This window comes from Acartia tonsa, chromosome 14 (genome assembly GCF_053477335.1).
Source record: "Acartia tonsa isolate MP-2025a chromosome 14, ASM5347733v1, whole genome shotgun sequence".
Taxonomy (NCBI): Eukaryota; Metazoa; Arthropoda; class Copepoda; order Calanoida; family Acartiidae; genus Acartia; species Acartia tonsa.
The window spans coordinates 16,335,370-16,361,957 of record NC_137273.1 but is presented as its reverse complement, the minus strand read 5'-3'; the positions used below and the strand labels follow the sequence as shown (position 1 = coordinate 16,361,957).

General features: G+C 34.4%; 2 protein-coding genes across 4 annotated transcripts in view; both read right to left on the bottom strand.

Annotated features, from left to right (window-relative positions):
* The window catches only part of LOC145305299 (RUN and FYVE domain-containing protein 2-like), a 48,510-nt gene that overhangs the window by 10,506 nt on the left and 11,416 nt on the right, over positions 1-26,588 (bottom strand). For both annotated transcript variants that reach the window (XM_080146908.1, XM_080146909.1), the window contains exons 9-21: positions 26,253-26,292; positions 25,678-25,753; positions 25,139-25,204; positions 24,885-24,950; positions 24,514-24,566; positions 23,869-23,920; positions 5,677-5,778; positions 5,185-5,270; positions 4,700-4,856; positions 2,437-2,506; positions 1,974-2,035; positions 967-1,056; positions 486-596 (exon numbers count right to left, since the gene is read on the bottom strand). In XM_080146908.1, the coding sequence (XP_080003034.1) occupies positions 486-596; positions 967-1,056; positions 1,974-2,035; positions 2,437-2,506; positions 4,700-4,856; positions 5,185-5,270; positions 5,677-5,778; positions 23,869-23,920; positions 24,514-24,566; positions 24,885-24,950; positions 25,139-25,204; positions 25,678-25,753; positions 26,253-26,292 (1,031 nt within the window). The remainder of the gene's footprint in view (positions 1-485; positions 597-966; positions 1,057-1,973; positions 2,036-2,436; positions 2,507-4,699; positions 4,857-5,184; positions 5,271-5,676; positions 5,779-23,868; positions 23,921-24,513; positions 24,567-24,884; positions 24,951-25,138; positions 25,205-25,677; positions 25,754-26,252; positions 26,293-26,588) is intronic.
* Trm1 (tRNA methyltransferase 1) lies at positions 5,777-23,762 on the bottom strand. 2 transcript variants are annotated; one of them, XM_080146910.1, is made up of 21 exons: positions 23,632-23,762; positions 22,733-22,832; positions 22,188-22,295; positions 21,595-21,733; positions 20,851-20,961; positions 20,376-20,437; positions 18,944-18,989; positions 15,569-15,774; positions 15,099-15,188; positions 14,602-14,656; positions 14,046-14,091; positions 13,437-13,486; positions 12,994-13,053; positions 12,469-12,540; positions 10,719-10,784; positions 9,851-9,966; positions 8,494-8,563; positions 7,261-7,332; positions 6,826-6,881; positions 6,532-6,641; positions 5,777-6,180 (listed from the first exon to the last, which is right to left on the bottom strand). In XM_080146910.1, exons 1-21 carry the CDS (start codon positions 23,669-23,671, stop codon positions 6,089-6,091), a joined length of 1,767 nt encoding a protein of 588 aa, XP_080003036.1. In that variant the 5' UTR covers positions 23,672-23,762; the 3' UTR covers positions 5,777-6,088. The 2 variants fall into 2 exon arrangements, with proteins under 2 accessions (XP_080003036.1, XP_080003037.1); XM_080146911.1 differs by lacking the exon at positions 5,777-6,180 and having other exon boundaries at positions 6,521-6,641; positions 13,437-13,484; positions 14,044-14,091.

Here is a 26,588-nt window from a genome sequence, read left to right as displayed (position 1 = left end):
AGAAACGGCGGCGCAACCGCCGAAAACCGCCATTTCCCGCCAAAAAATTTTTTGCCTTTTCTCGGCGGTTTTTGGCGGTTGCGCCGCCGTTTCTTCACAGTTCCATATTGTACCCCTTTAAAGCAACTGCCATGCAAAATGTCAGACCTGTAACTCTTTTTTTTAGTTGAGTTCCTTTGACTTTTAGTTTTGGTTTCAAAAAGTGTCACTTTCGCCCCCCCCCTTACAAAAACTTCGTCTGCTAAAAGTTACTTAACAAGTTTGAGGGATTTTTTAGTCTGATTAACCATCGAGGGTAATTAACCTATTGCGTGGATTATTTAAAGTAAGAGAAGCCTTCAGCCCCCCCCCCCCCTTTAAAAATCTCTTTTAAAAATGACAAAAGCAGAATTTTTGTTGTGTTTTTGTCCACTAAGATCTCTAACTTGTTCTTAAATCATCAACGATAATCTATATTGATATTTTATTCAAATAGCAAAACTGACCTTAACTTCAGCTTCAGCAACGTGTAATCTAGCCTTTGTTGCCGCCATCTCCTTTTGAGTCTCCAGAAACTTGTCGTCCAACTGTTGGGCGGTCTCAACCAAGCTACCAGACTAAAAAAGAAATTACTAGAATACTAAAAGTAGAGGCCTAAGTGGGGTTGAGTCGACCGCCCCCTCCCCACATTTTCAATTTTAATTTTAAAAAGAGAAACATTTTTTGGGATGATTTTTGTAGGGATAGTAGTAATTCCCCTTCCCACTCCCAAAAGAAAACAGTTAAAAACTTTCCCATGGACCCATGGGTATTTGAACTATAAAGCAGAACCATATTGATTCAGCGGTTAAAAAGATCCTTAGGGACAACAGGCAGACACAGATCCTGTTACTTTTAGAAAAGCATAAAATGCATAAGTAAGCTTTTGTGTTTCACCGCAGCTAAAGATGATAAAAGAGGTCGCAGCTTAGAAATAAAAAGACTTACCTTAGATTCTAACATGGCAATCATTTCCTCCTTCACTTGGACAGTTCTCTTTGATTCTGCCAGCTTAGTTGTCATCTCCAGGTTTAAGCTCTTTATTTCATTTTGTTTATACATAATTATAATTCGAAGCAGAAAGATGTCCGTCCGTCTATTCGTCCATCAGTTGAAATGAAAATATCCTGCCAGCTTAGTGCTCATCTCCAGGTTTAAGCTTTTTATTTCATTTGTTCATGCATAACTATAATCTAAAACAGAGAAGATGACCGTCTGTTTGTCAGTTAGAGTAAAATATTCTGCTACAACTGGACCGAGAGGAATCTGCTTTTCCGTAAGGCAAAGCCACTAGTATACAAAAACAGTAAAAAATTTATGCTCATTAAAGCATTATGTCTTTATATTTATAATTAACTAAAGATTGTTTTAACATAAACTGTGTAATGGACATATGAAATAAAAATAACAAGTTTAATTAAACTGTGTTGATCGCTCTATGTTATTCTATGGGGTTGACCGTTTTTATTAAACCTTGCAATTTTTCAGCAGACCCCCTAGATGCTAATTGCGTTGCTACAGAACAGTGTTCCAAAGTCTTAGCAGTCTCTTATAATTAGATACCCATTGACTACCTTAATTTGATACAATATGTTCAGATTAAACCATTGAAATTGTATAGTCTAGGTATTGCCACACTATTTTGACAGGAATGATTGTTAGTTAATGCAAATGGTCAGGGAGGGAGGGGATATTGGGCTGTTTATTACACTAGTCCCCAAGGTTTTTTAATTACGTTTTCTTTACGTTGACTAAAAAACTTAGGAGACTTTTATTGTATTCGATTGATTCATTCATTACAAACGTTTTAACCACTAATTGTAATCTACAGAAAGGGTGCTTTTAGTTATCATCATTGAGAATGTAATTCAATTTATCGGCCATCCTCTTATCTCTTTAGATCCCTATATGGACATCCTATTGTAATGAATTGTTAATTGTGTTTAAACAAAGACCTTGATATCTTCTAGTTGTCCTCTGAGAGAAACAATGGTATCCTGCTTGTGCTGTACATCCTGGTACGATTAGGGATACTTTTATCTTCTAATTTAAACACTTTTTTCACCCGTGAAAGAATGAAAAATTTGTGGCAAAGAGAAATTTTAAAGTAAAACAAGACTACCGTCCTTTCCTATTATTCAACTTACTCGGACTTGCACTACAAAACAAAAATATATCAATTATTAAGGTTCCAAGAAGATATCCCTGTAGAACCCCAAAGTGTGACCCAGACAGACAAGCTTATGGAGACCACTCTTTTAGAGATCCCAAGTGCCATAAAAATGAAAAGAGATCATTATGAAACTCAATTTAAAATTTCTAATAGCTAGCAGTCCATAAGCAACAGACATCATTTTACAAAATCGGCGAAGTTCAGAATTATAGAACATGAATTGGGTTAGAAAAAGTATCCTTCCTCTTCCAGTAATTTCAAAGCCATCTCCAGTTCTGTCAACTTCTGCGATTCCAACTCAAGCTCTGTCTCCGTCTAAACACAAAAATATAGTTTGAATAGATCTACAGAAGGGGTAATTTTGTGTATCATCATTGGGGATGTACATCAATTTATCGGCAATTTTCTTATCTCTGAAGATCCTTGGAAATAAGAATCTTTTAGTACCTTCTAACCAATACAAGGATAGATCATCTAAAATTATATTCTAATTGTTGTTTTTGTTATTACTTTTTAAGCACAAAGGGGAGAGGTTCAAAATTTATAACTTTAATTAAAAGTAACAGGATACGTGTCTGCCCATCTATCCCGACGGATCGCGCTAACCCCTGAAACGATATGGTTATCCTTTACAGTGTAGCCTCACTTAGGTCATGGGAAGGTTCATAAAACTATGATAATGTTGTGGTACTGTAACACCACCCTACCATATAAATCGCCTCTGGAGAAAAATGACTCCTCCCAATTTATAAATGTTTAAAAAAACTAAAGTGGTGGTCGACCTCCCCCCCCCCCCTCCACTTCAAGTGCCCCTAGAGGCCGCTAGGAACGTACCCACTAGTTATAAAAATTAAACTATGGAAACCTCTGCTTAAATATTTTCACTGCAAGTCACGCAAAACCTTACTCAACTATTAACTTAACGATAAAATGTATTAAAATTTAAAAATATTTTTGTTTGCTCTGTTCTCTATTATACAAATATCTAAGAGCAATATCGCTGGCATGGAAAAGAGAAAAATCATCGGGAATTTAGGTTTAGGTAATATTGGTAAAATATAGGGGGAAAAGACAGGAATAAGGTATAACCAACATGATAAAAGTTAATCGATAACAAAATAAGGACCCCACCCAAAATATCTTAATGGATAATGCTATGGAGATAAAGTTGATAAACAAATCACCACTTGTGTTGATAAAATTATAGGTTGAAAAGTTTAAACACTTCTAAACGTAATCTTCAAATCAATTCAAGTTTTTACGCCAAAGGAAGAAAAACTAGTAGGTATTATTTTCATATGCAATCAAATTGTCCTCTCCCTCCCTAAAATGTTTTTTTTTATAAATCTGTCAATTTTTTTGGTCCCTATTTCTTATGTATTTTCCTCTGATAAAAGATCAGGGGCTTTATTGAGAATTATTATTTCATAACTTCAAACTATTTTCATTCAACTTAATCCTCGTTTTACAATTTTAAACCATAAAATAGAAACATAAAAACAATAGGTACTCTTGTTTAGTGACGCATGAGAAGCTGTAAAATTTTCTAATATTTTCGATTTTATGATTTCAATTTATTGGGAAAATCTTTAGAAAAGTTTATTTAATACTTATATTTGCGGGAACTTTTGTTTAATGAAATCTTCCAATTTTTAACATATACATAACAGCCTGCTTTATGCATCAAGATCCATGACAGATCTATATAGGAAATAAATGTCTATGAGCTCAAGTCTTCCAAGCGATGAATGTTTAAAACTCATAGTGCTCCTATAATCCGTAATAAACTCTCATTGACCAGAACGATAAGACCCATTATTTTACTGTATGAACAACTCTAGTATATTAAATATTTTCATACACTATGACATAAAAAAACATTTGATAACAAAGCTACCAGCAGCTAATTATAAAAGTTTCCACATAAACATTATATAATAAATAATAGCTGAACTAATTCTAAATTTAACGAGTTTGCTAAAAGATTTCTCTCAACTTTTATATTGTATAAAACTCCGTTTTTTAGGGGTCAGTTGACGTTGCATGGTCTATAATAGTTATTTCTCGCATCGTATTATAAACAGCTTTCCGCGGATTATGAGATTAAAATCAGTTTTATTAGCCCCGAAATGCCGAAGGCACGGGCAAAAAAAATGGTTTTAATCTTAAGATTGTATATTTTCATATTCGTGGAAAGCTGGATATAATACGATGCTAGACATAGTTTTTTTTTCGTATTGATGAGAACCGGTTCTTATCCACCGGCTTCTATGAATACGAGAAAAAAATTTATTGGCACATAGAGTCTTGAAAACTAATTTTCTAATTTGTTGGCTTAAAATTCTGGGTACTTCCATTAAATCTTGATTGGTTGGTACAAACCAGCAGTATCGACACTTTACACCATTAACTCTAATCTGTATGAAGGCTAATTTTGTTATTAATAATTTGGGGGTTTATATTAATAAACCATTCATTGTCTTATCCCTCAAGATCCCTGGTTTTTACCTGTTTCCTCTTCTCCAGCTCTTGCTCCAGTTCAACTGCCAGCTGTGTGCCGCTGGACGGCTCTGTATTGCTTACATTCATCTCCATCTGCCGCATCTCCGTGGCGCGCAGCTGGATCAGGGCCTCTTCCAGCTGCTGACTCAGTGACGAGTTTTCCCTGATTTTTAATGAATCATTAATAAATTTAATACACCACGAGATCTTTTGACATATTTCACAACAAAATATTGCATAATGATTTGCATGATTATACAGCCAACCCTCCATTCAAACAATCATCTGTTTGATAGGCCGACCTTTGTCAGGAAGTCCTAACTAAGTATGGTAATGAGCTACACCTATTTAAGCCAGGCAATTGCCTTATAACTATTTATGTCGCACACCTGATATAGCAGCAGTAAAAACAATAATTAACGTCTTGAGTCCGAACACAATTCGAGCCAAACATCTTCTGTTATAATATATCCAATTAAAAAAAAAATTACTTGTTGATTTCTTCTAATTTATTGTTTCTAAGCTCTCTGTCTTCTCGGAGTCCCTTATTCTCTTCTTCCATGCGTTCATACCTTGCCTAGACAATTTAAAATTATTTGAATTCTCAGGGTCACTGGACTTTGGACTGAAAATGATAAATACTGGTACAACACAAAGAATCATAAACAAGTTACTTCTCTTAATTTTTAACTGAAAAACTTTTGGCACTTTTATTGAATTTAGATAGGATGGTTCTAAACTAGTAGCGTCATACCATTTAAAATTTTCAATCAAGAAAAGGGGAAATTAAGCTGATTATCATTGGAGATGTATATTCATCTATCATACATTGTCTTATCCCATAAGATCCCTGGGTGTATTTAATAATAAAAACAACAATCAGCTTTGTCTATAGACTTTAATCTTTTGTATGGGAAACTAAATAACAATTTAGTGCAATAGAAGAAACTTCGTATAGAATATCTTTGCTGCTAAAAAATTACCTGAATATTTGCAATATTAATTTTCAAACTCCTATTCAGCTCCTCCACATAATTCTTTTGATCCATAACTCTTTGCACAATCTCCCCCTCCTCTTCCACCTGGGGGTTGGGCATCCCCAGATTTTTAACATGTTTATTTCAGAAAAAAATCTTCTAATAGGTATTACAAAAAAAATAACAAAATATTATCAACTCACTCATTTGGTAAAAAAACAATAAATACTGTTCCTATAATTTTATCCAAATATTTCATTTGAAATACAACAAAATAACAATGAAACGAAAGGCTTAATGTGATTTAAATTTAACTTTCATCACTGCAGTTAGTTTGAAACCACAAAAAGCTTTTCGCGCCAAAAAATGGCGAAAACAACAATATCCCGCCAAATTAAAACAAAATGGCGGACAAAAACTATGAATTTTCACTGTTTTCTTTTTTCTCTTCTTGTTGTTGACTTTTTATTTTCTTATATTTCTCCATTTTCGCTTCATTTCTTTTTCTCTTTTTGTCCTAGCGTTGATAAATCAGCTGATTTTGAAAATAGCTCTTAACATCTATTCTACTATAGGGATTATGCAGTATGCACCCACAAGCCTATAGGAGCACTAAAGGGGGTGGCGGAGAAGTCGACCCCCACATTCAATAGTAGTTTTAAAAAGAACAGAAATTATAGTGGCGATTTATCTTAGGAGAGTGGTGGTGTCCTCCCTCAAAATATGTTATAAACCTTCCCATGACCTATAAGAAGCTACGCCGCGCTGTAAAGGATAACCCTATCGGTTAAGCTGTTAGCTAGATCCTTTGCTAAACACAAATCCTGTTACTTATAAATTAAATAACAGCCTTTTATCCCTGGTTGTTGGCTCTCTTTTCAGATCCTTCAGGTATAAAACTGGTTTTAGCCCTGGCCTTGGGACCCCAGTTGGGCTCAGGGTTCAGCTGAAATCTTTTCAAATTCTTCTCCCTGAAAACAAGGTTAGTGAAAAGCATATACATTTTTTGAGTTAAGCATACGTTACTTAAGGATTCAAGGAATTAAAAATATAAAGTAGAATAATGTCTATCTGTTTGTCTGTCTGAAGCTTGAGGTCTAACCTGGCTCATGATAAAGCGATGGTTTTCAGCTATTTTTCTTAAAGAGTTTTTACCTGGATTCTGGGTTTGATTCTGGATGGAACGTAAAGTCTACTTGTGTTGTTGCTTCCTAAAGAAAGTCAAGTTTAAAAAGTGATGATTAAAGAAGCTTTTACTAATAAAGAGTATTTTATTGTTAGGGGTTTTATCCTATAATAGAAAGAAGAGTTTTTTGTTTCCCTGTAGCTTAAGATCTCGGAAAATGTTAGTGCAAATTGGTAACTTTTTAGGGAATTTTTATAAATGCCTTTGGAAGGTTTTAAGTCATTTTATACAAAAGTAAGGTTTTGTTTGTCTAACCATAACTACTGAACCTATTGAGTTCTCCATTTTAGGGAAGCATCACAAAGGTCAAGGGATGGTTTAAAGCTATTTCCTTTCTAAACGTAATCATGGAACCAAAAACAGACAAACACCATATCCTAGTAATTATTAAGAAAAAAGGTTACCTTTAACATTAATTTGTAGCCTGGGCTGTCAAGGGAAAGATTTCTTGTGGGCTCTAGTCCATCTTCCTTCGCCTTTATTCCAAAATTTAGCATAACTTAGTTGGTAAAAAATATTTTATAACTATGATTACTTTATATTTTAGAATAAGATTATCAAGACAATTTAAGTAAAATTCTGGATCTTTGTAAGACAATAAGATAAATTGATGTTTATACCCTAATGATGATAAAAAATTACCCCTTCTGTTTGAACTCTTTACTTAATGAAACAATCAATCAAAGGGATAGTTTCACGAAGTGCATTTAAAAAAAAATAGAGAACTGTAAGTTTTTTCTATTTTAAATAACGTAGTAATGCATAATATAAAGTTATTGATTAAAATTAAAAGATTTGACCAGGGATTTCCTCATAAAATGAGTTTTTCATTTTTATTTTTAACTTCGTTGCATGTTTTATATGGCGAAAACTTTTTTTGTCAAAAATACAACTTTAGATAGCATTTACTAGTTAATAGAACTACAAACATTTTATACAAAAAAATACACATAACAAAGAATGACCAATAAAATATATAGTATGGTTTTAGAGTAGTGAACTGTTTATATGTCGTAGTAGAATATATTAGGCATTGGATCGATATGATTATGTGATAAAGAATTTTAACATTGACTTGACCGAACTTTTTTTATTTGACAATATCTAAAAAGTTAGTGATTTGCCACATAAACTACACGAGAATGGTCTATTTATATATATATATATAAAACCGGACGGTTTTCTATATTTTTAAAAAAAAGGATCTATAGAAAACCTGTCCTATGAAGAACCGGACGTTATTTTTTATATTTTTTAAGTAACTTGCCCCAAAGGGAACCCCTGTTCAATTTTTTTATAACTCTTGTGAAATATGCGGCAATTCATTCTCTAATACTGGTGTTTAGGCTATACATATTAGGAAAAAACAGACCATTCTCATGTAATTTATGTGGCAAATCACTTTAATTTTTTTATATATTGTCAAATAAAAAAGTTCGGTCAGGTCAATGTTAAAAATTCTTTAACACATAATCATATCTATCCAATGCCTAATATATTCTACTAAGACATATAAAAGTTCACTACTCTAAGTACCTTAACTCTTTAAATACACTTCGTGGAACTATCCCTTTCAATAAAAGTTATGTTTAAGGCAAAATAGTTTTTAAGCGTAGCCTTTGCCAAATTAACCATGCCTGTACTCTGAGCATATCCCAGAGAAAACTGAGGGGTGCAGTAGTCTTCAACCCAGCTCGGTTTGCATGACTAAAATACAACACGATACATAATTTTTCAGTATGGCTCCCAACCGGTTCTAATCCAGCGGATATTAATGCGTTTCGAAGCCATACTGAAAAAACATTTAGATGAAATATTGGATCATCTCAAGAAACGCCAATCTCAGGAACCGCCTATACTAAAAACGCCTATCATAGAACACACCTATCAAATTAAACGCCTATATAAAAAACCAAATACATTGATTTTTTCCTAAATAGGCGTTAATGGAATATTGCCGAAATATTTTTTAAGCAACTACTACTAAATCTTACGTAAAACACAGAATTAGGAAAATGAAATTCTGACTATGGTAGCTTGTAAATATCGGAGAAAAAGGAAGTGCGAGTAATTATAGCAGCATTGTCAAAGAGAGAGGTCATTTTCTAGTAAATCCCGTAAAGGTGTGTGTTATAAGGCCTAAAAATAGTAGTAGAACGATAAGGTGCTCTATATATTTGTATTCCCTATTGAATAGAACAATAGGGAAATTTTTTTTTTTTTTTTGATAACCGTACCTGGAATATCTTTAAAAAATACGAAATTTTTATCAAACGCTTTGTTTGGCTCAAACTGACAAAAATTTAAAAAAAAATATAATTATAATAATAATGTTTTCTATAGGTACAAGGTAAAGGTTAAGAACAATCTATACCATTAAACAAAGGAAGAAGTCATTCTTTACAGGTTGATTTATTATAATTATATTTTTTTTATTTGTGTCAGTTTGAGCCAAACAAAGCGTTTGATAGAAATTTCAAGATATTCCAGGTACGGTTATCAAAAAAAAAAAAAAAATTTCTTCCCTATTGTTCTATTCAATAGGAAATACAAATATATAGAGCACCTTATCGTTCTACTACTATTTTTAGGCCTTATAACACACACCTTTACGGGATTTACTAGAAAATGACCTCTCCCTTTAATATTTTTTTGACATTAAAATCAATTAGAAAGAAGATAGGTAGGGTTAAGAATAGTTAATTCTCGCATCGTATTATAAACAGCTTTCCGCGGATATAGAATGTACAATTATAAGATTAAAACCAGTTTTTTTTTAGGCCCACGGGCTAAAAAACTGGTTTTAATCTCAAGATTGTACATTTTTATGTTCGTAGAAAGCTGGATATAATTCGATGCTAGACATAGTTTTTTCGTATGGATAAGAACCGGCTCCTAACCACCGGATTAGAATGAGTACGAGAAAAAAAATTACAAAAGAGAAAATGTAGGGTTACTTTTGTTAATCAAATCTTAAATCTGAAATGTTTTTACCTTAAGCTAAACTGATAGCCAGCATTTAGAATAGCCGAGGTGTACTTTGTCAACTTGCCCTGGCTTTTCTTTACAATGTTACATAAACGTGGAATTTCGTAGTACAACGGTACATCCTAGAAAAGTACAAAAGTATTAAATCTTTTATAAGTAATAGAATGTCTATGTATATGTGTGTGTACTGAAGGATCTCGCTAACCGATGGACCGATATGGTTCTCCTTTACAAGTTAGCTTCTCAGAAGTCCTGGTAAGGTTATGGAAACGACAACCTTCCCAAAAGAAATCATTCCTATAAAATTTGGTTTTTACTTTTTCACTTGAAAACTTGAATTAAAGCATCCAAGCGCTGTAAATCTTTTGAATCTACTACAGTTCACGGTAAAATATTGCTGATAAGGAATATTTCCAAAAATCTATGAATTTTAAAGGCTGCTAGCTGCCAAACGGCTGAACGTACAGATCATGCCCGCACACTGTTTTAAGCGGCATAAGAAGGCCTACAAATAATCTGGAATAGCCATAAATCAATAATGCATAATTATCTCGCAGTGCAGAGAAATGCGCGAAAAAGACCTATTTTACGCGTTCTTTTTTTCAGTGAAGCTTTCCCTGTGCATCATTGGATCTTGGTTATTCCAGATTATTTGTAGGCCTTCTTATGCCGCCTAAAATGGTGTGCGGATATGATCTCTACGTTCAACCGTTTGGCAGCTAGCAGCCTTTAAAATTCATAGATTTTTTGAAATATTCCTTACCAGCAATATTTTACCTTGAACTGCAGTAGATCCAATCTTGTTATTTGGTTGAGTTCTTCCCCCCCCCCCCCCAAAAAAAATATGTATAATTAAAAATAATATAAAACGCACCTCAAGTTCTTCTAATGCCATTGTTAACATACCAATTATTCTTTCTTCTGTTGCGAATTTATCTTTCTAAAAATTAGTTGAAAATATAAGGTATAGGTACCTAATTGATGAGTTTTGTATTTTAAAAAAATAAATTCTGAAGTATATGTATAATTAATTAAAACAGATTCTTATTGGTATTTACTTAGGAACAAGGATGACAATATCCATAAAAGCGAAGCTCTAAGAATAAAAGAATATTATTAACACTTGAGAGAGTCAGAACTCTCTAAAAGTTTAAAATCTAAAAGACAGTTCTGAAACGCCAAAATTAACGAAAAGGGGGGGGGGGGGGGGTAAAATGTGGTGACTCGTGCCACGACATACCAGCAATTTTATTTTGGGTGCTACTCCCTTAGTTTTAGAGATAATTGGATAAAATCTTTTGGGCTGGGTCAGTAATTACCCCAACTAGAGGTATCTTTCAAAAAAACCGGCGGCGGGCCGAATTAGGCAATTTGGAATCATTTGAGACCATGTTATTTTTTTCAAAAAATTTTCCCCTTACAAGCAGCCCTGCGGGGGGACTATTTGAATTAAGAAAACGGCGGCGGGACCGCCGCTCCCGCCGTCCGCCGCCGTTTTCCGCCGCCAACAAAAAAATTTTTTTTTTGCATTTCTCGCCGAATTAGGCAATTTGGAATCATTTGAGACCCTGTTATTTTTTTCAAAAATTTTTCCCCTTACAAGCAGCCCTGCGGGGGGACTTAGTCATTTTTTTCAAATTCTCGTATATCAAGGTATATCTTAAATTCAGTACTTCTCCTGTGCTTTTGAAGATATTGGAACAAAATCTTTTTTGATGGGTCAGTAATGAGACCATGTTATTTTTTTCAAAAATTTTTCCCCTTACAAGCAGCCCTGCGGGGGGACTTAGTCATTTTTTTCAAATTCTCGTATATCAAGGTATATCTTAAATTCAGTACTTCTCCTGTGCTTTTGAAGATATTGGAACAAAATCTTTTTTGATGGGTCAGTAATAAATATTTGCGAGAAATGCAAAAAAAAAAATTTTTGTTGGCGGCGTAAAACGGCGGCGGACCCCCGCAGGGCTGCTTGTAAGGGGAAAAATTTTTGAAAAAAATAACATGGTCTCAAATGATTCCAAATTGCCTAATTCGGCGAGAAATGCAGAAATGCAAAAAAAATTTTTTTTTGTTGGCGGCGGAAAACGGCGGCGGACGGCTGGAGCGGCGGTCCCGCCGGTCCCGCCGCCGTTTTCTTAATTCAAATATTTTTTACTTACCAACCTAAAAAGATTTTGTTTCAATATCTTCAAAAAAAAAATTTTTTTGTTGGCGGCGTAAAACGGCGGCGGACCCCCGCAGGGCTGCTTGTAAGGGGAAAAATTTTTGAAAAAACAACATGGTCTCAAATTGCCTAATTCGGCGAGAAATGCAAAAAAAAAAAAAAAATTTTGGTGGCGGCGGAAAACGGCGGCGGGCGGCGGGAGCGGCGGTCCCGCCGCCGTTTTTTTTGAAAGATACCTCTAGTTAGGGTAATTACTGACCCAGCCCAAAAGATTTTATCCAATTATCTCTAAAACTAAGGGAGTAGCACCCAAAATAAAATTGCTGGTATGTCGTGGCACGAGTCACCACATTTTACCCCCCCCCCCCTTTAAATATCTAACATTTACGTACGTACGAACCGGACATACAGACACTTATTATAGAAAAGGTTCGCTTTTAAGAAGTGAGCTAAGACTTACCTCTAAAGAATCTAGAAGCTCCTTGATGAACTGTTTATCTTGGATAGGATTTAACCACATGGGACCTCCTATTTTAAATGGATATAAAATATATGGATAGTCCTCAGATATTGGCCAATACGTTCCTCCATGATAAGGCAAAAGTGATGGGATAAAGTCATAAGGGATGGTGGATAGGGTGTATTATTATCATCAGGGATCTAAAGGGATAGGACAATGACCTATAAATTGATGAATACCCCCAATTATGATTCACAGAATAACCCCTTCTTTTGATTACAATCAGTGGTTAAAACGTTTGGCCACTCAACTTAATGAATCAACAAATCAAAACTCTAAAAGTCCCCAAAGTTTTTAAGCCAATGAATAAGAAACCGTTGTTATAAAACTTTAGGGACTAGTGTAATAAACAGCTCAATGTCCCCTACCTCCCTGCATTATATTAGCCAGCTAGGGTAAACACATTTCATCAGGGTATACGAGAATTTCTCACAATATCCATGTATATTAAATCCAGTTTCCTATATGAAATGGTGAGGAACAATGCTCGCAGGTTCTGTCCACGGGGGGACCAGTCACCAAACTTTTTATAAATCCACATTATTCTTTTCCTATATATAAAAGTAACAGGATGTGTGTGTGTGTTTGCTGTAGTGCAGGATCTCGCTAATCGCTGTTCTGATAGGGTTCTCTTTTACAGTGAAGATCTCTGTAAGTTGAAAGAAGGTTTATAACTATATAGGTAAAGGGTACCTTCCCCCTCCCAAAAGAAATCGCCCCTTGAAAAAATATATTTTAAATTGAAAGTGAAGGTTCGAGTTATCTCCTGCCTATCCCTCAAACGCCCCTAGAGGCCTATGTATTCAATAAAATAAAATAATAAATAGGTGTTCATTAAAAACTATCAGTACTTGTCAGGTTTTAGGCTATTTTGCAATGGCTTAGACCAATGATTAATATGGATTCCTGAATTTGAAGTTCTTTCCATTTTCATGAGGAACAGCTTTTCCCAATCTTTCAAATTATGCTTATGACAGTTATGTATCGCATTGTACTTTAGACAGCAGTCCGCGGATATCAAAATGAAAATTAAGATTAAAACCAGTTTTGTTAGTCCCGGTTAGATAATATAAAAAGATCAAAATATTTTTATGTAGCACAAAAATTATAGGTATTTTTCGAGGAAAAAAGTTGTATGCAAACAAGATTTGTAGCAATTTATGACAAAACTAGCGGCTACGCCCCCAAGAAGCCTCTAGGGGCACTTAAGGTAGGAGAGGGAAAAGATGACTTCATTCCATTTTAAATTTAAGTTTCAAAAGAGTAAAAAAATATTTTTGGGGGGACGTGGAGACACCCTTCCCAAAAATAGTGTAAAACCTTCCCAGGACCTATAAGAATCTTTACTGTAAAGGAGAACAATATCGATTTAGCAGTTAGCGAGATCCTTCGGGACAGACAAAAAACGCTTACTACTTTATATAATAGGATAATCAAAGCAAGATATTGTTTAAAGGATTCGACTCAATTTGAAACATTTTATTTTTCAAAATCCATCAATAAACAAGCATTCCTATGAAAGTGAAGAGCTTCACAGCCTGTACACTGATAAACATGGCCCAACTAAAAAAAATAGGCATAATAAACTATTTTTAAGGTTTCGGCAATTTTAAGGACGTCCAAGGCTAGGAGGTGAAGGGGTGCTTACTTCCCCCCCCATAAAAAAACCTAATTATTGAAAATACATCAGCTTTTCTCTCATAAAAATTATACTCTAAACTTGAGGGTGACAAAGATGAATTAGCCCCCCTCCCCCCCATTCAAATTCCCCTCCATCCAAATAAATAAAAAGCTTGGATGTTCTTAAGGATATTTGCAATTGAATTTTGAATTTTTAAATTGTTTTCTTTTTGCTGAAGTCCATGTTATTTATTGCGTGACTTAAGACTTAAAATAGCATTTAATACATAGTAATTCTGTAATATGAATTTAAAAAGCTAATTTCAGTAGGTACCCTATAACAAATTTTCTAATCATATTCTTATATAAAAGAGGTTACATTTATTATACATTGGAAATGTTGTAAATTCTCTTCAGCAACAAATAATTTCAAAAGATTACAAATAAAATTACCTTTGAAGTTGTCATTTTACATTTGGCTTGTCCAGTATGAATCTTCAAAAATACTCTAAAAAATAAAATCCTAAGATTTGAAAAATATTATAACACTTAAAAATAGAAAATGGAACTGTTGTACAGCATTAACTGGAAACCTATTATATTCAGTAGTACCTAAGGTTTTTTTTGTTTGTAAGTCCAAGACAAATTCACCGTTTGATTATTAGTAGCTTTACACATGTTCAGTTCTAGTTTTAGGTTAATTCTTTTATAAATTAAAGTTTTGATATGGTTTTAGGCTATTTTCTCACCACTCCCCCTTTCCCTTTAAATAGAGATCCTAGATGCTAGACAAAAGCTACTTGTATGGATAATAAAAAGTCAACTTTAGAAAAACAAAAGCAGCCGCTTGCAATTAGTTTAGCAGCTGCAACCGTAAATACGCCATCAACCCACAATAGCAGTCCTGAAATTGGCGTCTCCCAGCCGAGCCCTGTCAAATAGAAGTATACCTGGCATAAAAGTCTACACTAAGAGTGAGCAGGGGCTGAATATATCTTCCATATCTGTTGGCCGCGGATTCTATACTTTGCAGCAAGATTCTAAATTAATAAAATATATTCTCTTCTGTTGAAAACATTAAAGCCTCAAAATTCGCAAAAACTAAATATAACCTTCCAAGGGATCTTAAGATATAAGACAATGGCCGATAAATTGATATACATCACCATTACCCAAAGATGATACACAAATTTACCCCTCTTGTATATTATAATTAGTGGTTAAAACGTTTGAACTTAATGCACCAATCAAATCATAATTCGAAGTACCCAAACTTTTAAAGCCAAGCAATACGAAAATGTTATTTAAAAAAGTTAGGGACTTGTCTAATAAACAGTCCAATGTCCCCTCCCTCCCTGAGCAACTGGCTTTATACTGAATTTATAACTATTAATCAAAATTAAAATAAAATATATTTCACCTCAATGCCATCTCATGACACGACTTTGACTTGAGAGCGATAGCACCGTATTTTGTGTAACACGTCTCTGGAGAATTGCCACACAACACCGCCATATCTGTCGCCGTGATGCACAGCATACCGCCGTCTGCGACACTTTGCACCGCCGCGTCAAGGAACGGCGTGGGACTGCCGTAGGGGTCAAGGTCGATCACGTCAAATCGGTCCTAAAGAAAATAATTAGATATTCAGTATTGATAATCAAATTAAATTAATAAGAGATCATAAAACGGTCCTAGAACAAACATTGGAGTCCCAAACGCAGCTCAGGAGTAGACACCTAACCTAACCTATTTTAGACTATCTTTCAGGCTTTTTTATGCCTAACCACTGCGGGGAGCTTATTTGTTCATTCATTTTTTAACCTAACCTAATCTGCATAGGAATACTTAATTAAATCGATATTTTAACACTCCTGCGTTTGTCCTGGAACCCACAAAATCTTTCAAGAAAATAAATACATAATACAGGGTGGCCACAGACTTTTTTTCAAAATAGCATAAAATAGTATGCAGAAAAAAAGTGAATAATATGCAATAGTATGTACAAATTCCATAAAATAGTATGAAATAGCATGCATTTAAAACAAAAATAGTATAAAATAGCATGCATTTTAAACACAATAAAGTGCATTTAAAATTACTTAATGCCTTAAAATGCAGGCAGGGGAGGAAAGGGGGGGGGGTCTTCAGGTGTTGATTCTTGCATAAAATATAGCTCATGCCTCTGACACCTTTAGTCAAAAAAAACTGCTCTGATGATCGAATGGTTTAAGAGATACCTAACTAGGGTTAGGTTAATTTAAAGGTCTTTTTGAGCCACGGAGGGCTAGGGGGGAGGGGGCATCAGATTGACTTCTAGACTAAAAGTTGGTTGATACCAATGAAAGCCAAAATATCTGCATGGTAAATTAAGGGATTCCAGGTCATTTTTAGGGTTTTATAAAGCCCTAGAAGGCTGGAGGCATAGGGAGGGGGGGGGGGGGGGGTCAGGGGGAATGACTCTTAAACTTAAAAGTTATTTTATACACATTGTTTAAGTTAAAAATATCTGCACGGTTCAAATGTGATCCAAGAGAAAACTAAGGTTTGGTCAATTTTTAGGGTTTCATAAAGTCCCAGAGTGCTAGGGGGATTGGGGCTAAGGTGTTGCTTCTTGCTAAAATTATATCTGATGCCTCTGATGACTTAAATTGAAAAAAATCTGCTTTTATGATTAAATGGTTTAGGGATAATTAAGGTCAGGTTCATTTTAGGGTTTTATTGAGCCCCGGAGGGCTAAGGGGGGGGGGCGGGGGGGGGGGGGGAGAATGACTTTTAAACTAAAAGTTGGTCTGCACTAATAAAAGCTTAAGTCCAAAATATCTGCACGGTTTATTAAGTAGTTTTAGAGAAAACTGAGGTTAGATCAAATTTTAGGGTTTTATTGAGTCTCGGAGGGCTAGGGTGTGATGGCTGGGTAGTTGCTTCTTGCTTAAACTATATATCATACCTCTGATAGCTTAAGTCCAAAAAAATCTGCTCTCATGATCAAATGGTTTATGAGATAGTTAAGGTTAGGTTAATTTAAAGGCTTTTTTTAACCCCCGCGGGGCTAGGGAAATTGGAAGTGGGGTGACATCTAACTAAATGTTAATTTACCCATAAAAGCTTAATTCCAAAAAATCTGCAAGGTTCATAATATTGGTTCCTGAGAACCCCCCCCTTGATCTAATAGGCACCGAGTGACTTAAATAATGGGTTTAGATATGACACTTAAGTGAGGGTAAGAATTTTATGAATATCTCATTCCTTGCGGGCAAAGGATGCCAGCAAACCTGGCAGGATCATCCAGGTAAAGAGAAAAAAATATTTGAGTTTAAGAAAGCATTTTATGTTACCAAAATACTAAAATATCATATATATGTATATAGGCAACAATTTAAGGTTCCAGGTTTGATCCTGCACGTTCTGATCCTCCAGGTTTCCAGAAATGTTTAAAAGGATCCTTTGACCGAGATCCTTTGACCGAAATTTTTTACTTTAAATTCAGGGGTGTATATTCTGCACAAGATTTATTTTTTTTCCCCTGCTACAAATTTTTTTATTTTTCTTCCCCCCCTAGTTTTTTCTCACCAAGTAGGGGGAAAATGGAAAAATATTTAAAGAACTCTATATTTTATTCATTTTATCCCTCCTACCACACATTTTTTAAAGTTTTTTTCACCAAGGAGGGGGGGGAAATTCTTACTTTTTCTTAATTTTTACATTTTTTTCCCCTCCAACCACTTAATTTTTATTTTCCCTCCCCCCCCCCTGAGCAGGGGATCCCATGTAGAATATACATCCCTGTTTAAATTTTAAACTTAAGCTTTTCCAACATGTCCACATGAGGTATTAAAATTTCATAAATATCCACCGTCGTTTTCCTGCCGAGCCCCGGCTGGCAGCTGCCAAGTACAGCTTCCGCTGCTGAAATTTATGTTTTGAGATTCCTAACATAAAATTTACACACACAAAAACATTTTCTGAAAAAATTGGTCTTTTAATAATAAAAGTACTCCTCAATGCTATTAAAATTTAAAAGGAGATATCTTTACATTGAATGTGGAAATGCCAATAACTTTCAAAAAAGGTACAACAATCTGAACTGAAGAACTACTTTCTTCTGGAAACATTTAAAAAAAATTGAAAACAAAGTAGCAAGTTTGCCATATTTTCACAGTAGCATTTGATAAGTTATTTTAGGCTAGGTAAGTGGTAATGATTGCCCCGCAGGGTTAGAGCCCCCCGCAGGGGCTAGAAATAGGATAAAAGATACTGTGAAAATGCGATAAAACCCGCTACTTTTTGGAAAATAGTGGAAATAGTATGCAATTTTGGACAATAGTGGAAATAGCATAATTTTTTGGAATAGTATGCATAGTATGCAAAAATAGTGGAAATAGCATGTTTGTGGCCAGCCTGATAATATGTCTTTTGTAGCAAGATCGACAGAACGACGGACAAAGTAAGTTATATTTTCGATGCTATTTGAAAATAGGGTATCTTCTGCAAAAAATATACAAAACAGCAACCCAGAAAAAAATCCTTTACTCCCATAGCTTTACGGAATGATACAAAAAGTGAATTATAGAGTAACATTACTACTTAAAAGAGAAAAAATGTTCTTAAAACTAGGGTTAAGCCGGATATCTGGACAACGTTCGATATCCGGCAATTTACCGGATATCCGGCGTCAAAAATCAGCCGGATATCATGTAACCGGATAGTTTTAATATCCGGTATCCGGCCAGATATTGGAAATGGCCGGATATCCGTCCCAACCCTACTTAAAACATTATTGAAATAGCGTTACCTTTGGCATCTTGTGTTTGTACATGAGCAAACTAGCATCTCCATTGCTAAAAAATATGATATTATTAGTTCTTTGTGGTGTACAAGTGACACCTCTCCTAGCCACGAAATACATTTAAATTGAACTTAGTATGCTGCATATTTTTTCCTGTTCAATGGTTTAAACTAGATCTATAGGGCATATATTTAAAAGAATTGTAATTTAAATACAGGGTGGGGCAAATAAGACCGGACAAACTTTAAACGGCCATAGCACCAAAACTACTTGACCAATCAGGACGTTTGACCACACTATAAAAAGCTTAGGTAATGACCTTTTAGCACAAAAAAATGTTTGGACGAAGATGGACGTGTACAACGAGCTGGCCGCGCATATGTTCAACAAGGCAGATTCCAAATGCGCCAGTGGTTTAATCTGAATTCTCAACCAGGGCCCACTAAATCTGACCTCAGTCCATCTGTAGGTGAGGTAGAGTTATGCAACTTGCTGGGGATACTGTTAGATACATAAGTAAGACACTAGAAAAGACTAGAGCTCTCTATCTGAAATGGCTTGGCCGTAGTACTCCAGCAAAGTGAAACGGGGCAGATTTTGAGATGTAAGAAACGTCATAAAACTGTGAAAATTCGTGAAAATTTATCGGTTCTTGACTTCAGGGACCCATATTGAACTTCAAAACTCAATTTAGACTATGGGTTGCGCTGACAACCCTAGCTGAAACTTCATGCCAGTTCCAAAAAGGTAAAGAACGGCGTTCTAGCTTAACTGTGGTCCAAATAAGAGCCTCCGTGTATAAGGGTAGCTTGAAAGTTGGGCGAATTTGGATCCTGCGGTTACTCACGTTTCCAAGGAAATGTGGCCTCCCAGCAGCCCGATCTTAATTCAATGGACTTTTGGGCCTAGGGCTACTTTGAAGCATTCACCAATAGACGTGCCCATACCACAAAGACCTCCCTCATTGCCACTATCAAGGAGAACTACGCCAGCTTGGACAGGTATATTTTTACATGGACCTGCTGGCGGTTGAGAAAGCGGGTAGAAGCGGTGATTAAGGCTGGCGGCGATTTTATTGAATAATCTAATAGTCATATACCTTTTTTGCTTGCCAGTTTTTAAAATTCAATAAAATCTTTAAAATTGACGATTTTATGTTCATTTGTTTAGAAGTTAGAATTTGTCCGGTCTTATTTGCCCCACCCTGTAGCTGGCTTATTTTCACAAAAACAGCATGATGACTAATAAAGTGATGTAAATTTGCCCTAGAACCACCAAGGTATATAATAGTTCTTTTATACTATTATTGTATTCAATATATGGAAATCTATCGTATGATTGCTTGAATATGGGTTTAATCTTTGTTTTTAGGAATTTTTAATATCATGGAAAGTTTTTAATCGATAGGACAATTTTAAAATAATGAATGTAAACTTACTGTGGAATAATAATATCATCAACTTTATTGTGCTTAACATTTCTCTTTATACTCTCAACAGCCTGAACAAACGGATGGATCATGGAACGGATAAACAGACAAAGTGAGATTTAGAGCAAATGTTCAGAGGTGAATTGCCCCAAATTTTTTTAAGAATCCACCTCTTTTCATAACAAAAGATAAAAGAGAATATACAAAAACTTCGATAAATCACGATTAACAAAGGTTTATGTCTTTTGAAGAAAGGCTGTACAAATCAATTTATAGACTAGTTCTTTCTGCATATACAAAAGGAATCTTCACTAAACAATTCAGCTGTCCATCTTGAATAGCAGTTTAGAAAAATGAATTTCCCCCATAGGATTACAGACTGATTAGCTGTCTGACAGACGGACAGACAAGGTTAATTATAAAGTAGCTTTGCTACTTAAATACTAGGAAGTTAAAAGTTTGTTTACTGAAATATTTAAATCACCTGAGCGGACCAGTCATTAGCTGTTACTGACTTGAGGCCAGGTATCTCCTTAGCAAACCTGACTGACCGCAAGCCGCTTGCGGCTAAAGCCTCCAGAACTGTAATTCCCTCCTAGAAACAGGTATGGGTCATGGAAAGAAAATAAAGTTGCGGGTTTCGTCGCAATTTTACAGTTGCAGTATCTCTTGAAAGGTAATTTTAGGTTAGGTAAGTATTAATGATTGCCCGGCCCCTCAGGGTAAGAAAATAGGCCCCGCAGTGTTAGAGCCCCCCCCCCCCCCCCAAAAGGGCTAGAGATAGGAGAAAAGCTACTGTTAAAATGTGACGAAAACCGAAACTTCGTTTTTATTCCATGATCCACAGATTATCCTAATACATTGTATTTAAAGAGCTGCTGAACCGAAGTAGTTCTCCATTTTAGGAGGCTTTACAATTTTGTTTTTGATCTTTGGAATGGTTTTAGGCTTTTTTTGCTAGGGGCACAGCCACTAGTATGTAATAAAAAATACAAGATAAATATTTGAAGAACAAATAAGAAATGAGAAACTAAAGAAACAAGATTGACAACATCATAAAAGCAAACAACACTGCAAGGTATAAGTTTACAGCTCTAAAAGATACAAAGAAGATGATATCATTTCTAAAAAATCATTTTGAAGGCCAAACTGATAGTCTTAGGAATCACAATTAAAAAAATTACTATTTTAGGCAATATTATAATCTCATATAAATTAATTTATTCACCTTTTCTTTTTCGCCATTTGCTTCGTTGTCTTCCTTGTTAGAGCTATCATTTGTGTTTTCTTTATTTTTATCTTTTTTCGTAGATTTTTCTATGGATTTCTCATTAGAGAATTTTGTAATCACGGCAGTTGTCAAATCCCTGAATGTATTAATTATTATCTTTATATAAAAGTAACAGGAGGTTTCTCCGTCTGTTTGTACGGAAGGATCTCGATAACCTCTGAATGATTCTCCTTTTAAGTATCTTCTCATAGACCCTAAAAAGGCTTTTAACTATTTGGGGGGAGGGTATCACCACCTTCCAAGAGAAATTGCCCCTAGAAAAAGTCCCAACAATTTTATTTATTCTTTTTCTAGTATTTTTTTTGTAGCGAAATCAACATCTGTATTGAAATTTGAAAGGGGTATCGATGAAAAGAAAACAATAGCCTGAAACCACCCCCAAACTAAAATCTAAATAAATTGCCGAAAATTAAAAAAAAGTTTTCCTAGAAGAGAGAACTCAATCATTTTAATATTTATCAAAATTTTAAGCTAGATACAAAAAATTTACTACTTTATATAATAGAATACAAGTTTTCGCACATATGTACCTGTTAAACTCCTGAACTGGATTATAGAAAACATCCTTTGCTGTGGGAAATAATATCTCCGCCTGTCCTTCCCTCACCACCGACCAACCATCCTCATTTGTATAGAACCTACACACAAATGTTTGTCAATTAAATAACGACTAAGTGTTAAAAACTAAATACGTTGAATTACTTTGTTTTGTTCTAAAAAGAAAAAATTTTATTAAATTAAAAAGTTGGAACATATGGGAATTTTGTTATGAAACCAATGCAATGGAAGATAAATGACAGTAAATGGTACATCCCCATTGGATTCCCCAATGATGATAAACGAAATTAGCCCTTATATAGAATTACATTAATGATTGAAAAGATTATTATCCTGCCAGTTTAAACAAACCTACCAATCAAAAATGCGCACAAAATTTGTAAACCAACAAATGAGAAAATAACAAAATATTGTTTTTTTTTCAATGCCGTGCTTTAACTATCTCTCGTTTGTGCATACATCCTTATACTAATATAGTTTATACAAAAGAAGCTGCTCTATAATCTTCTCATCATACCTATCTTGGTGACAAAGAAAACGTTTTTTCTCAGTTACTGGTATAAAATCTGGTTCTGCCATTTTGGAATCTTGTTTAGCTGTTACAACCATAGGTTTTACTAAATATAAACTTGGGTTATATACATTAAGGTCTCTATAAAATTTCTTCTAATAGTTAATAATAACGAACGCAATCATACTTTGACCAACTATAAACTAGCGGCTATGCACCTAAAGGCCTCTAGGGGCACTTTTCAATTTTGTTTCAAAAAGAAATTTTTAGTCTGAGTAATTTTTCTGGAAGGGGTGTGTGGCATCCTCCCACAAAAAAATTATAAACTTTCCCAGGACCTATGAGAAGCAAAATTGTAAAGGAGAACCAATTTGGTTCAGTGGTTAGTGAGACACTTCGGTACAAACAGACAGACATACTGTTACTTTTAAATAAGGATTGATAATCGTATAACAGTGTATGGTAATGAGAAATGCATGCCTGTTTAACAAGTATCCCCCCTATATGTCTAATAAGTAACGCATCTGACATTGCAGCAGTTTTAGCGTCTATGTTTTATTTATTTATCAGTTAGTACCCATTCGGTGTCTAACGGACGGATATTTCAAATTTTACCTATAGTAGCTTCGCTACTAAAAAGATAAAAATGAAAAGCTATTATAGAATTACTATAATATTCGATTACTGCAAATGTATAAAAGTTATTTATCGCATCGTAACACAGACAGCTTTCCGCGGATAGTGAAATGAAAAGTTATAAGATATTAGTATTATGATTTTTATTCTATTACATACAAATAATTGTCTATAATACGATACGATACATGGTTTTTCAGTATTGCTCAGAACTGGTTTTAACTCAGCGGATATTAATCGGTTTCAAAGTCATAGAGGAAAAGCCTTACCTAATGTTCTACTGAAGCTGAGAATTTTAGTCACTCTCATCCAATTTCTGACACCTAGGGGAAAGCTTTCTATATGTTAATCTGAAATAATTCACATAAAAAGCATTTTAATATGTTCAAATACAGTATCATTTCAATGATTACATAGATATTATTAATGAGTGAGTTGAAAATTAAACTAAAATTGATAATATTAAAATGAAACTTAATGTTTGTTAAAAATCTGTTAATTTCCTGAGAATGAGTTGGACTTGTCAGTTGGGAGGTGTCCACAAAATCGTCCTTTTTCCTATAATAAATTAGGTTATAATTTTCTGAATAATCTTTTTGATATGATTATCTTCTGGTGAAAATGTACTAAATACTGGGATCTTCAAAGAAAAGGCAATGGACAGTAAATGGATGTGTACCTCCAAAGATGATGATAAACAAAATTATCTCATTTTATTGGTAAATAAGTTTTGATACTGCTAGATTAACAACAAAATTACCCAAAGTTTTTAAGCCAACGAATGAGAGAACGTTATAATCAATCTGTTGGTACTACACCATTATCATTCATCATAATAACAATATTTATGCTAAGCTTCAAGCTTATCAGCAATTCTTCCATTTTTGAAGAAATTGATCCTCATATAAAAGTAACAGGATCGATTATCAATGAACCGATATGGTTCTACTTGATAGTGAAGCTCAATATAGGTCCAAGGAAGGTTTATGACTATTTTGGGACAGGGAAATCAAAGAGAAATCACTTTTGAAGAAAAAAAATACTCTTCCACCTCCCCCCTCCCGGTCGACTTACTCCTCCTTCTTCCCTGAAGTGTCCCTAGAGGCCTCTAAGAGCGTATTATTTAGTATTATTGAAATAAAAAGAAAAACCTGAGATATTGAGTCAGATCTATGGTTATCATTTGATTATCAAAATCTTGATCCTAGATAAAAAGAGGATCCAAGGTTATTAGGTTTTTAATGAACCAACCAATCAAAAGTCCCCAAAGTTTGTAAGTCAACGAATAAGAAAACAGTATTCAAAATGAGCAGATATTTTTGTTTGGGTGGAAGGTTAACTCTTTACGAAGCCTAACGGCCTAAAACCTGCTTAGCCTATGAACATTACAATGAATAAAGAGCATTAAGTACAGCCGTATACCAGATCTTAATAAACATGCATTCATACAGACAGAAATCCTGATAGTTTTGAAATAAAAATTCTAAAATATCGATTCACTTCCAATGAAAAATGATGATACCTTTAAACAAAGATTGAAGTCAACTACATTAAGACCAATAAGTTTGCCATACAATAACACTGCATCCTTGTTAATTTATACGGGTGTCAATTTTTTTTTCTAAATGATATCTTATTACAAATAAAATTTACGACCTTATAACCTATGGAATATCATTACAACCAAGACCACAATATGAGCGCAATAAAACAAAAATTGCCAGTCTTAAATGTAATTTACGGATTTTTTTATATAAAAAAGTTGACACCCGTAACCTCAGAGCAGAGTAAGGCTTCTGAATAGTAGAATTCATTCAACAATGACTTGTTGTCTATCAATGCCTAAAAAGAAGTAAGTTAGATTTCAAGAATTGGATATACTATACGTGGATATTGTTAGAAATTCTTGCATACCCTGATAAAATAATTCTCCCAGCTGGCTATTATAACGCTACATCCCCCCCCCCCCCTCCACTGACCTTGAAGACCAATATCTTAGGACTATATTAGCAATCTAAATTGACGACAAAACTTCCCCTGTCACAATATCCATGTATCCTATATCCATTATTTCAAAGGGTTAATTCCATGCAATATTGCATATTTGTAGGTTTATTGAGCTATGATAATATTTTGTTGTAAAATATCATGAACAAGAAAAAAGAAAATAATGATTCTAGAGCTATTATTTCTAAGAAAATAAGAATTATATTGTCTAAAACCTCCAAGAGTAATAAATCTATTAGTAAAACTTAGGAAATTAATTTTTAACTTTGTCAAATTAATTTTAAATACAATTTTTTCATGCAATTTACCTTAAATTTATCCGCCAAGTTTTTCTGCATCAAACAGCAGCGCAGCCAGGCTCGAACCTTGCCACTGCTTGTCCTGGAGTTTAAACAAATGATTTTCTCTTCTAATTCGTTACTTAATCCTTTAAAAGATAGTAATAACTATCCAATTTTTGGTTGATAAAATAGCAAGGTTTTTTTGTCTAAAGCTTCAAGTTTGATTGCAAAAAAATGATTTGAGTTTTCTCATTTGAGGAAGATTCACATAAATCCAGGGATAGTTTAAGGCTATTTTTAGATTTAGCCTATGGATGGTTTTAGTATCTTTTTTCCTTGCTAACCCTTTTGAAGACAAAGTCCCTAGATGCTAGGAGCGCAATCGCCAGTAAAACATTAAAATCATATTCAATGATATAATGACAATGAGTACAGGAATTTAACTTAGCTGTTGTTATATTTTTAATTTTAATGATTTTCTTTCTGCACTACTTTATGGTCAAGGTCATGATTACTTGTTAAAGTGGGCGACCTTATATTAGTATGGGATTTTCAGATCAACCGAAATTTAATACTTCAACATCAAAACACTTGTTTCCCTGAGGCTTAAACATTCCACACTAGCGCAACTTCCATCACTGTTCAATTGTTAATTTTATATATACAATGATGCAACATTTTTAGAATATCAGGATTAGGTCAGCGAAATATTTTTTCCCTTTCTTTAAACCTTAAACAGGTCCTACGACAAACGCAGGAGTCCCAAACGTCGGAATGGACACTTAACCTAACCTAACATATTTTAGACCATCATATAGGTCTTTTAAAGGCCTAACCCTGCGGGGGGCTTGTTTGTTCATTCATATCTTATTCTAAACTAATCTGTATAGAAATACTTAATAAAAGGGGGGGGGGGGCATAGGCGTCCAAGGGGGGGG

Coding starts and splice junctions, on each gene's coding strand:
- Trm1 (XM_080146910.1), bottom strand. CDS start 23,671: ATGAGAGTGACTAAAATTCTCAGCTTCAGTAGAACATTAG. Junction 13,487..14,045: donor CTGTGAAGCTCTTCACTTTC/ATAGGAATGCTT, acceptor AAGCATAATTTG/AAAGATTGGGAAAAGCTGTT. Junction 7,333..8,493: donor GGGATATGCTCAGAGTACAG/GCATGGTTAATT, acceptor TTTGGAATAAAG/GCGAAGGAAGATGGACTAGA.